Here is a 12,143-nt window from a genome sequence, read left to right as displayed (position 1 = left end):
ATCACTGTGTGAACTTGTATTTGAGCGTGGTGTGTATGGGGGACTTGTCCTCGCTGTGTCAGTTCTCCAGGAAGTACACAGCGAGATGGGGTAAAGAGAATGGAAGGCTCGTGGTGGGAGTAACGTGTGGGGAAGATAAAGGGGAGACAGTAGTCTGGATAGGGTGACCGCAGGTGGTGACACATACGGGACACTCTATCAATCCAAGGGAAAGCTCCAGAGCCAGCTGCCCTTCAAGGCAGCCCTACGGTGGGCAGGAGTAGCCAGGCCTGAGTACCCTGCCCTGCTCGGTGACTGGCTGGGGCTGCCTGGACGAGCGTGGCCTCGGCTCGCGTGGCTGCCCGGCAGCTGTCCGCTCCCTGAGCCCGTCCCGCCGCCCCGCACGCTCCTCCCCAGAGGGAGACAGGGCGCCCCTGACTGGGTGAGTCTTAGACCTGAGAGCTCCACGTGCTCACAGCTCCGTAGTGAAGACCATGACTCTGTCACAGCCTCTAGCACGTGCTCAGCAGTGTTTAAAATGATTCTCTTTAAGCCTCAAGACAACTTCAGAGATAATTTTTATTTTCTACATTTGAAAGGTGAGAAAACATAAGAGGTTAAGTTACTTTTTCCAAGTTCAACCGAAGGCTAGAAATAGCAGAGCCAGGGGATTTGAAGGTATGCAATGACACAATCGTCCATGTAGAGTAGAAACTTGTCTTATATTCTTACAAAAATAGAGGGCACGCATTCAGCTTACCTAGAGAATGTAGGGATTTTGCCCTGGTCACAGTGGGGGGGAGCAGGTAGGAGGAGAAGGGGGAGACAGGCTTTTGGACTAATCACGTGAATATGTGACAGAGGTCAGGACAACGTCTGGCTGTAGAAGGACAGTTCATAACCGCTGCCTCCAGAATGTTGACCTGAACAGTCCACTCATATTAACATTCAGAAAGTAAGCACAGAGGAAAAGTATATGGTTGAGAGGGAGTGAGAGCAATTGCTCTAAAAGAAAAAAGATGGACTACATTTTGAAATAAAACTGGTAAAATTATTATCTGCAGAGTTAACAGTAATAAATAAAATGACAAGAATTAGAACCCAAAACTTTAAACACAACTTTGAGTGTCAAAAATATCTTCTCCAGATGCCTTATTTAATATGAATTTGCTGATCAGTTCGATTACCTTTCTGCAGTCAGTTGGGGCGTATTTCTACGGATAATGAAGATGAAAACAATGAGTCTTCGTACGTCAGCCAGGATCTGCCCCACCGGACTCGTGGGACACGTTGCAGCCTCTGCCTCCATTCCCGATCCAGGTGGACAGGCCCAATTCTACCTCCAGGTTAGTTGGGCTTGCACTTGGGTTTCAAAAAGTGATAAAAATTTATAGTTCACTTTGAATTTGATAAGATTCCGGGTAGTGTCTTCAGAATTCCATTTCATTAGCCTGTCCAAGGACTTCCAGATTCTCAACAGTCCTTACCAAACCAGGAACTGAAAGGCCAGCCCTTTTTTCATACATTTACAGAGCAAACAGAACCCGTGTCGGTTTATCAACGAGACGGGAAAGGAAGTTTCTCTCTCAGGAAGCTCAAGGCGGAATTTTGATAGATCCTTAGAGTGCAAAGGGTGGTCATTAAAATTTTAATCTCTTCACACAATTTCATACAGCTTTACATACACACCCAATACTGAGAACCCACAGACACCGTGATCTCTTTCTTCCCAGTGGAGGGTATTTGTTTAAACCTCCTTCCCAGAAGAGCTGGGTTGCTGGACTGGCTGGGGCTGCCTGGGCTCGCGTGGCTGCCCGGTAGCTGTCCACTCCCTGAGCTCATCCCGCCGCACCGCACGCTCCTCCCCAGAGCGAGATAGGGTCGCCCCTGACAGTGCTCAGGCCCCAGGGAAAGAGGGACAATGTGGCAATGGACGAGCTGAGCAGTGCTTCTCAGCGCCTCAGAACTCAAGGTTGATTTGAAAGATGGCTTCCGATCTGGGGTTGTCGTGCAATATTTGTGACATACTTATACTAAAAAAATATTGGTTGTCTGTCTGAAATTCAAATTTTTTACTTTGCATTTTATCTAAACATCATCTGTATTTACTTACATTTTGAAAGTCTGCATCGTCTCTGGCAGCCCTGCTCTAAGCACGGTCTCCAGAGCTGCAGAGCAGAGCTAAGGTGCCCATTTATTAATGTATGAGCTAGACAGTAAGGCAGAGTCCAGTAACCAAGCCATGGGGTCAGCTGGAGAGAACAAACAATGACAGATTAAAGGAAGAGATTTTGAGTTGTCGGAAGCAATAGAAGTTATTGACTGATCGGAACATGCACTGTGCAATATGATGGCATTTGATGAAGGTAGGACAGTTGCTAGAAAGGAGTGTCTAAGAGGTAGTACTGTTATTACTCCTATTTTTATTTTATTTTGTATATTTTTTAAGCCAGTCGATACTCTATTGAATGGGTGAAGAAACTGAGGCACTCGGAGAGCGGGTGACCCACCCCTGGAAACACCGGCTGTGGAGTGAGGGTTTGAACCGTAGTCCGCCTCCTGCTGTGCGCCTTGCAGCCTTGGTTCTCTCTTCAGGACAGCTTTGCTCTTTTATTTACTTATAAAAATTTTAGGTGCTTAAGGACATCAGAAACTCCCTTCTGAAGACAATTCCTCCATGCACAGGTTAGGGACGATCCGAAAAGCCAGACTTATCAGATTCTCCTTTAATATTTGTTGATTAATAAAAGAAAGATATTGTTTTAGAAGAGGACGTTTTAAATAATAGTAATATGTGGCATGTTGGTTGTCTAAAAAAGCCAGAATTCATGAGTACTCTCCTATTAGTTGCAACGTCTTGTATTTCAGGAGCATCTGACTTCTAATCTATTCATGGGTTCATTAAGACCCTGGTTGAGCACGTGTGTGTCAAGCCCTGCACGAGACACTGGACGTGGTCATGGAAAGGTGCCGTGTGCATAGTCCCTGCTTTCTGGGAACCTGTCGTTCTCTTCCTGCCTTTTGTGTAGAGCTGGATTTTTCCTTTGTCCCTCCAGAGCCCACCAACCCTGTTATGTGGCCCAGAAAACCAGCCTCTTCCCCTGTCATCTTCTGAGATCTCTGCTTTTCGCTGGGCTTGGTCCGTAGCAGGGTGGAGAGAGGCTGAGCTTTCCTGCCTGTGCACTCTCTCAGAGACATTCGCTCCCCCTCTGGAGCCTCTGGTTCTGTCGGCAGCCCCTCTCCACAGCCAGAGCCCTGAGTTCTGGTAAGTGTCCCCGTCTCCCGGTCCCCAACAGGCTTAGAGGTGATAAGGGCCTCTGCTTGTCGCTTATCTCCGGGGTTTTGCTACAGGTTGTTGGTCTCCTTAATCCTGTCCTGGCTTTTCTAGATAGTCTGTCAACTTAAGTATTTTCGGCGACCCCTTTGAGTGCATCATCTCTTTCCCTGGGACCCTGACTAATGCGAGCATGGCAATCCCTCCTATGGCTACTGCTTTGCAGATTGTCCATAAATTCTGACCAAAACAATAAATAAATTTGATCCAAAGACAAAAACACTGAAGCAACGAAATACGCTTAGGAGAAAGTAAAACTACAGGCCAGGAGTAGTAGCTCATGCCTGTAATCCTAGCACTCTGGGAGACCCAGATGGGAGGATCACTTGAGGTCAGGAGTTCGAGACCCCATCTTTACCCAAAATAGAAAAAATTATCCAGGCATGGTGGCACATGCCTGTAGTCCCCAGCTACTTGGGAGGCTCAGAGAGGAGGATCGTTGAGCCCAGGATTTTGAGGTTGCAGTGAGCTGTGATGATGCCACTGCAGTTTACCCAGGGTGATAGACTGAGACTCTGTCTCCAAAAAAAAAAAAAAAAAAAAGAAAAGAAAAGAAAAGAAAGAAAGAAAGAAACTAAAACTGCAATTGACATGCATGCTGACTGTGCACCAAGGAAAAGAGAGGCCGGCAGTGTCAGTACAGTGGACCCATGAACAACATGGAGGTTGGGGGTACTGACCCCATGCAGTTGAAAGTCCACGTATAACTTTTGACTCTCCCAGAATTTAACTACTAATAGCCTACTGTTGCCTGGAAGCCTAACCAATGACATAAACAGTCAATTAGCACATATTTTGTATGCTATATGCATTATGTACTGTGTTCTTACAGTAAAGTAAGCTAGAGAAAAGAAAATATTATTAAGAAAATCAGAGCCTGGTGTAGTGTTGTGCACCTGTGGTCCCAGCTACTCAGGAGACTGAGGCGGGAGGATCGCTTGAGCACAGGGGTTCGGAGGTTACAGTGAGCTACGACTGTGCCACTGCACTCCAGCCTGGGCAACAGAGCAATAACTCATTTCTAAAAAAAAAATGTTACTAAGAAAATCATAAGGAAGAGAAAATATATTCACTGTGGAAGAGGTGGAGGTGGAAGAAGAGGCAGGAGAGGCAGGTGCAGTCAGGGTAAGTTTTATCGAGAAGAATCTGTGTAGAAGCGGAGCCACGCGGTTCAGGCTTGTACTGTTCAGGCTGCTTGTGTTGCACTGGTCAGCTACGCAGTGTGTTCCCGTTGCACTGACCAGGGCCCGCCCCACAAGGACTCGTGTGCATGATTTATCAACGCATCACGTACTCGCGTAGCCATGCAGAGAGCATCCCCTGCTAAACCACACGGTGCACACATTTTTGTAAATGTATCTTTTATATGCACGTATGCATTATCCACATCTCACATAAAGAAGAGCTAAAAGAACTGATTAGGTTTAGCAAGGAAGAAAGCCACTACCCAAGACAAATGACTGCTGTGTTTACTCAGACATTTCTCAGAGGACCAAGCATGCTTTGAGCTGCACTAAGAGATCTCATAAGGAATAAAGAAGGATGTTCTGGGGAAGAAGATTCTGCTTCTGTGGAAGGGAAAACTTTGTAACAGTGTGAGGTCCCAGAATAATTTTCCAGTTTAGCTATGTGCTGTTTGTTCATAAGAATCACTTTGGATTTTGGTCGCATAATATATTCGATACTTAAAAGGAAATTCTATGAGCTCAATTACATGGCATAAGTAGCTTTTTAAAAAGGTTTGCTGGGTGGTCCCTGATAGCCTCTCATAACGTAAGGCTTGCTTTTTTTTGTTTTTTATTTTTTTTGGTCATCTGTTAAGAGACTTAATGGGAAACGGCATCTCACTAGAAATGCATAGGAGTTAATAGTCTTTTGCATATTACGTGTTTGTGATATTAAACAAAAAATAACGTACAGTGTGTTCACATATATAAAAGTGGCGGAACACTGCCTGGCTTATAGCAACTGCTATGTAAGTGCCTGCTGGTATTATTGTTGTTGTCGTTGTTCTACTTTGATGACATCTTGTCACATCACAGTTCTAGTTCCAGCGGGTCAAGCGTCACTCCTCCAGCAGTGGCTGCGCTGCACCTGCCAACAGCACGGCCACCCCCAGCCTTTCCCTTCCCAGGGGTGGTATGTATTGGCTGTCACTACCCCCATCCCTGTGGGAAGTCACATCTGGTCTCTACTTCTACAAAGACCCCGAAAAGATGGAAAAGGAAGGGCAGGACACTGCTGAAAAGGCGGTGACCAAGCACGAGCTTCAGAGCGTGGCCTGCCCGGCTCTCGAGTTTCTGCCCATCCGCCAGGCCCGGCTGCCAGTGCAGTGGGGCCAGCTGCAGCTCCGCCACCTGGGCCGCGACGGGGTGCAAGTAGCCCCAGACGGCCACACGGGATTCTCCCACAGAAGCTGCCTCCTGGGCAGATGACGGAGATGAGACTGAGGGGAAATCACCATCAGTCTCTGAATAAAAACAGAGTGCGACTCTGTGTCGGGCAATCACAGTGTGCCCTCGATCCCACGCAACCGCCGGTTACAAACACTGTCACCAGTAACTTTAAACTAGACCCGACTGTTCAAGCTATAAATTAGTTGTTAAAGCTTAGTTATTTAATAATTAAGTCAGACATTTCTAATTTTGTACTTTTTTATTTCCTCAAAATGTTTTCAAGTTGTTGTAAGATTCTGATTAACTTCTTGGTCATTTTCACAGAGCATAAGGCTTATTTTTATTTTTGGTTCATGTCAAAAGGTAACTAATATTAATTTGTCATTGCACTTATCATTTTTAGATACATAACTCATTGCAGTGGAAAAGACCTGAGAGATTTCTTTCTTTCTTTCTTTTTTTTTTTTTGAAACAGAGTTTCGCTCTGTTGCATGGGCTAGAGTGCCGTGGCGTCAGCCTAGCTCACAGCAACCTCAGACTCCTGGGCTCGAGCGATCCTCCTGCCTCAGCCTCCTGAGTAGCTGGGACTACAGACATGCGCCACCATGCCCGGCTAATTTTTTTCTATATATATTGTTTAGTAGGCCAGATAATTTCTTTCTATTTTTTTTAGTAGAGACGGGGTCTCGCTCTTGCTCAGGCTGGTCTTGAACTCCTGACCTTGAGTGATCCACCTGCCTCAGCCTCCCAGAGTGGTAGGATTACAGGCGTGAGCCACCGCGCCCGGCCGAGATTTCTAAATAGAAGAAAACTCTGAGGTCGTCCCTCCCATATTGTAGAAACATTGCTTCTTTTAGATATGAATCCATATTTTTATCAGTTTGAAAGCAAAATATGATGTAATTGCCCACCTTTGACATGACTTTAACCAGGAAGCTTGTCCCTTTTTTAAGTCTTGAAAAAGTTCATCCATAGCAAGAAATCCTTCAAGAATAAAAATACAACATCACTTTATTTAGGTTCAATTCAACCAGTACTTGTTGATCATTTATTATGTATTAGGCACAATTCTGGGCTCTGTAAATTCAGAGATGACTGAAGTGGCCCTGTCCTTAAGAAGTTCACTATTTCTTCCTGAAATGGGAAGCTAGACAAGGCATTCTAGAACAACGTGGGGAGTTCTTTAGCTGAAGCCTGTTATACAGAGTTCTGACAGAGCCCCAAAGGAGCCTGATGATTCCTTCTGAAGGGAGCTTGGTCTTATTTGGTTACATGCCTGTCCCCTTTAAGAGACTAGACTCTGCTTGAGGACAAGGACCATGGATTCATTGCTCTTTATTCCTACTGAAAGTACAGGGCTCAACTTATCTTTTTCATAGAAAAGAAAGAAAGAGACGGAGAAAGAGAGAGAGAGAGAGAAGTAGAAAGGAAGGAAGGAAGGATGTTATTTGCTAAATTGTGTATTCCCAAAATTCATATGTTGAAGTCCTAACCCCAGGTATCTCCTAACCCCAGGTATCTCAGAATGTGACTCTATTTGGGAATAGAATCCTTAAAGAGGTAATTAATATGAAAGAGGTCACAAAGGTGGGCCCTAATCCAATATGACTGATGTCCTAATAGGAAAAGGCAATCAGAACACAGATGGACACAGACACACACAGAGGGATGACCATGTGAAGACACAGGGAAGATGGACATTTACAGGCCAAGGAGACAGACAGACCTCAGAAGAAACCAAGCCTGCTAACATCTTGATCTCAAACTTCTAGCCTCCAGTACTGTGATACAATAAATTCTTGTTGTTTAATCCATTTGGTCCATGATATTGGTTATGGCAGCTCTAGTAAACTAATACAGAAAGAAGGAAAATAAGAGGTGATTCTTGAGTCAAACACCAAAGAGCAAATATGATTTTTCCAAACTGGAAAAGGAAAAAGGAATGATTAATTCTGTCCAGAATAGGAAAAGAATCAAGATTTCACAGAAGAGATGACATTTGAGCCAAGCATTGAGGGGTTGCCAGAATCTGTCACTTGGAGAAGGAGAAAAGAGGTTAAAGCATAAGAGGAAGAGGGACCTTTTCACAAAGAACCACACACACTTGGAAAATGGGCCCAGCAGGCTGTCTGGGCTGTGAGTTTGAGGTGCAGGGGTAACGGGAGATGAGTTGGGCAAGTAGATTGAAATCGGACTATGGAAGACCAATGGTCGACCACGAAGGGAGTTCGCATAGTAGAAAGAATTGATCAGGTCTTTAGATTAGAGACAGACACCAGGAAGGGAGGAAGGGAAGGGTGAAGAGAGAGCAGGAAGTTAAATAGCGTCTGTCATAATGGTGCAGACAGAAGGGTAGGAGGTTCTGAAGTGGACAGGGAGCCATAGAATTGAAAAGTTGAGAGTCAGTGTAACATTGTGGGTAGAACCTCTACAAGTGATTGACCACAGCAGAAGCTGTGTCCAAAAATAATACTAAGATTCTGAGTTGGTAAAGAGAAGAGGACTATACCAGGGTCAGAAATACAAAGTCGGGAGCAGGTCTTGGCTATGGTTGATGGGAGGTGATGATTTGATTTGAGATGAGATGTATGACAAAATCAATGTGTGTTGCAGTAATTAGGAGAGATCTAGAAGGGAGAGCTTCACCCTGTGACAGGGGGATTTAATGGTATCTGGCCCCCCATCAAGCCACGGAGGCCACATCACATCAGAGCAGACCTCCCATGTCTGGCTGTGTCCCAGGCTGAGTTGTAAACCACTAATGGACACACTGTGCCTTCTGTGGCCCCAACCCTGCTGACTTCTGCCCTTGAGTTCCCACATATCACATTTGGCTGTCATCTCTTCTTACAACGATCCTTTCCCTGAGAAAGAATAGGCTCTGTAATGTGCAGTAACAAACACCCCCAAATCTCAATGGCTCAAAACAACGATGCTTCATTTCTTGTTCACATGACATGTCCATGTCATCATTGTCCTTCCTCTGGGTCCTGGCCATGGAGCCACTGTTCACAGTCATCATGGCACAGGGAAGAGAAAGCTTGGCAAAGCCTCCAGGGCACTTGAAACTTCCATCCCAGGGAGGCCCAAGGGGAAAGAGGCACCTGCCTGTGTGGACGCAGTCCAGACGGTGCATGTGAGGAGGCGGCCTTGACCTCCCAGCCCTCACAGTTGCTATGCCCTTCCCATGTTCCTCCCCAGGAGCATGGAAGCCCTCCGCAGCAGAGAACCCTGGCACATGCTACACTGACCCAGTGATCAAGGCGAAGGTGTCAGTGATCAGCTATGTTGGGAGTGTGACCCGTTAGGCCGTGACAAGAAGGCATCTGACCTCTGTGGTCTCCCCCACAGACCCGCAGCCTTCGTCTACTCACGGGGACATCAGACTGAGCACATTCTACAACGCGCTTGCCCGGGACGCCTCAAAGCTGCCTAGGTCACCAAAACAAGGAAAGCCTGAGAAACTGTCATGGAACAGAGGAGGCTAAGAAGAGATGACAGCCAAATGTGATATGCAAGGGGCTCTGTGGAATCCTGGAGAGAAAATGGACATAAGGTGAAAACTAGTGAAATCATTCAGATAACGTGTGGAATTTAGTTAATAGTGATGCTAAGTAAGGTCGGTCCCTTAAGTATGACAAAGGTAGCCTGGTAATGTAAGATGTGACCGCAGAGGGACTGGGAAAGGGGTGTGTGGGAACTCTATGTACTGTTCTTGAAACTTCTCCGTAAGTCAAAAGTATTCTTAAGAAAAAAAAAAGAGATGGCCGGGCACGGTGGCTCACGCCTGTAATCCTAGCACTCTGGGAGGCCGAGGTGGGAGGATCGCTCAAGGTCAGGAGTTCGAGAGCAGCCTGAGCAAGAGAGAGACCCCGTCTCTACTAAAAATAGAAAGAAATGATCTGGACAGCTAAAAATATATATTGAAAAAAATTAGCCAGGAATGGTGGCACATGCCTGTAGTCCCAGCTACTCGGGAGACTGAGGCAGTAGGATCGCTTGAGCCCAGGAGTTTGAGGTTGCTGTGAGCGAGGCTGACGCCACGGCACTCTAGCCCGGCTGACAGAGCAAGACTCTGTCTCAAAAAAAAAAAAAAAGAAAAAAAAAAGAAGAACAGGGTCTATATAAATTAAACACAGGTCAAAAGACAGTGTGATTATCAGCGCAGTCTGTATTTAGTTTAGAAAATAAAATGAATGAAACAAATCCCTTCTATAATAATAGAACATGCCTAGTTTGTAACGCTGTATGTATATAAATAATTCTTTAATATGGAAAATCTGCTTCAAAGAACCTTTTACCTTAAGGAATTTTTCCCACCAATGATCCGCTTCTGCCGATGGTGCAGTAACCTCAGCCCACAGACAGACGCCAGGGGCCCTGAAGGAGGAAGGTCAGGAGTTAGACCCTCGCTGCTGATGGAGGGGTAAAGGCACAATAAGTGTTGTACTCCCCTGATGCTTCCTCCTCTATGTCAAAATCCCTTTCTCTGCAAATTGTAGGATAACTTTTCCTATAATGAAGATAAAAAGTGTCCTCATTCGACCAAATGGTAGCAAGTTGCAAACACATGGGAAATTTTATGAGGTTTTAGCTCCAAGGGGTTTTAGGGCTTCTGAGTCGTGTGACCCCGTCTAGTGCCTTGTCCTGGTCGTGTCCTGCTGCCAACTATAGAAGCTGTCCCGGAGTTCAGGAATGTCAAACAAAATAAGAGAATGGCAAAGGCAGTAAGGGTCTAAATGACTCACTTTCCAAATACACCACTGTTCCAAGCCACAGATGAATATGTAACTCAAAGGAGCAAACATTCCCAGGCTAGAATTCCGATCTGAATTTACGTTTACTCGGGGTATTAACGTATGAAAAGGGTTTGCTAAGCCAATTTAAGTGGTCAACTGTATTGATGGGTAATACAGTCAAACTTCCCCAGGTAACAGACTTCTGTCAGGAACATACAAAAAAGAGTTCAATGAAAATGACATGCAAGGTGGTGTAAAAAAGAAGGGCAAATCTAACAGATATGACCAATTTTTAAAATAATTTTAGAAAGCAAGAGAATGTATATAGAGGTACTTTGCTTCTTTGGTTAAGTACGTGTGGATCAGGCACAGATACGCACTGTCTTTCCATTTGCGTAAGGACAGAAGGGTGGGCATCTTGCCAAGAACACGAGACCTCATGGGGACTAATGGTCCCCCATGATACTCAGGTAGAGGAGAGCCCAGTGGGGAATTAGCAGTCGTTATTTCTTGATGGAGAAAGAGGTCCGACAATGTGTGCCAAGATGACTAATTTGCCAAATGATCTCAGAGGCATGCTGTCAAATTGTAACTTCAGCTCTTAGAATATGAGTCCTCTAGATGACACTGCATATTATAGGATATTAGAAAAAAAACATAAGTTTCCAATAGTGCTCCAAGTTGGCTAAATGTATATGATGCCAAGAAAAGGAATGATGTAACAGTGAGCAAGCAAAACCTGAAGTTGACATCACTCTGAGACAAAGCACCAGATTGCAAGAGAATAAAATGTATTTAAACCCACAAACTGTTATAAAAAATAAATAAAAAGCAAAATGAAGTTCATTTATAAAAGGACCCCATCAGATGACCAATGACCAATGACTTGAGTTTGAATCACCTTATAGAAGTCACCAGTCAAGAGTGTGAATATCAAATCAATCGGTTCCTGAGCCAGTTTCTGTAATCTAGCTAGTGTAGCAAGAAATCTTTTTACTTGAGGTCTGGCAACATTGTTATAACCATGGAAAGGAGTCAAAATAAGTATTGCCACAACTCCAGAAAGGCATAAAAACAAACACATAAACAATGAAGAAACAAACCTACGGTAGCTCATCTTTTAGAATAGGTTTACATAGAAGTGTAGTAAAATATTTCACAGTTATTGAATTTTTATATTTTATAACTACTTCAGGGATTTGACATAATCCAAAGAATCAGTTATATTCAATTTGTAAGTGTAGTTTAAATTATTGAAGGGAACTTAATAATCAGAATGTAGAGAAAACTGTCTTACCAATTCCTATGTGTATGTATATGTATATGTAAAAAAATAAAGCACAAGGAGTTGTCAATGTTCTTTCTACACTCAAAAGCTCCTCAGATAGTGAAGAATCATATTAACAACATCCAGAATGCTCTAAAATGCTTAAAAGAAAAAAATGTTTTTAAACGTAAAAAAAAACCCAACATCCAATTCATTTATTGCATTCATTTATTGCACTGTCTTTGGCAGTTATTAAAAGGTTTTAGAAAAGAATAATACTCAAATACTTAGATGTACCTGATCTTAACAAAAGCCAATGGCACAAAAATATGAACTTTCAATGCAGACAAAGAGATGACTGTTCTTTTCAGCAAATGTAGCAAGACCTTATCCTTACAAAAAATTATTTTAAAAAAATTAGTAGGGCG

The 12,143-nt window shown here is 44.1% G+C and overlaps 1 protein-coding gene across 1 annotated transcript in view; it reads right to left on the bottom strand.

Annotated features, from left to right (window-relative positions):
* Window positions 1-539: 539 nt before the first annotated feature.
* The window catches only part of LOC123630026 (neurotrypsin-like), a 32,272-nt gene continuing 20,668 nt past the window's right edge, over window positions 540-12,143 (bottom strand). Inside the window, exons 9-11 of the mRNA XM_045539353.1 lie at window positions 10,011-10,089; window positions 6,621-6,693; window positions 540-2,703 (exon numbers count right to left, since the gene is read on the bottom strand). Of these exons, the coding sequence (XP_045395309.1) occupies window positions 6,675-6,693; window positions 10,011-10,089 (98 nt within the window). The 3' untranslated portion in view covers window positions 540-2,703; window positions 6,621-6,674. The remainder of the gene's footprint in view (window positions 2,704-6,620; window positions 6,694-10,010; window positions 10,090-12,143) is intronic.

Source organism: Lemur catta, unplaced genomic scaffold, assembly GCF_020740605.2.
Source record: "Lemur catta isolate mLemCat1 unplaced genomic scaffold, mLemCat1.pri scaffold_70_ctg1, whole genome shotgun sequence".
Classification (NCBI taxonomy): domain Eukaryota; kingdom Metazoa; phylum Chordata; class Mammalia; order Primates; family Lemuridae; genus Lemur; species Lemur catta.
This window is presented reverse-complemented; position numbering and strand designations above follow the sequence as displayed.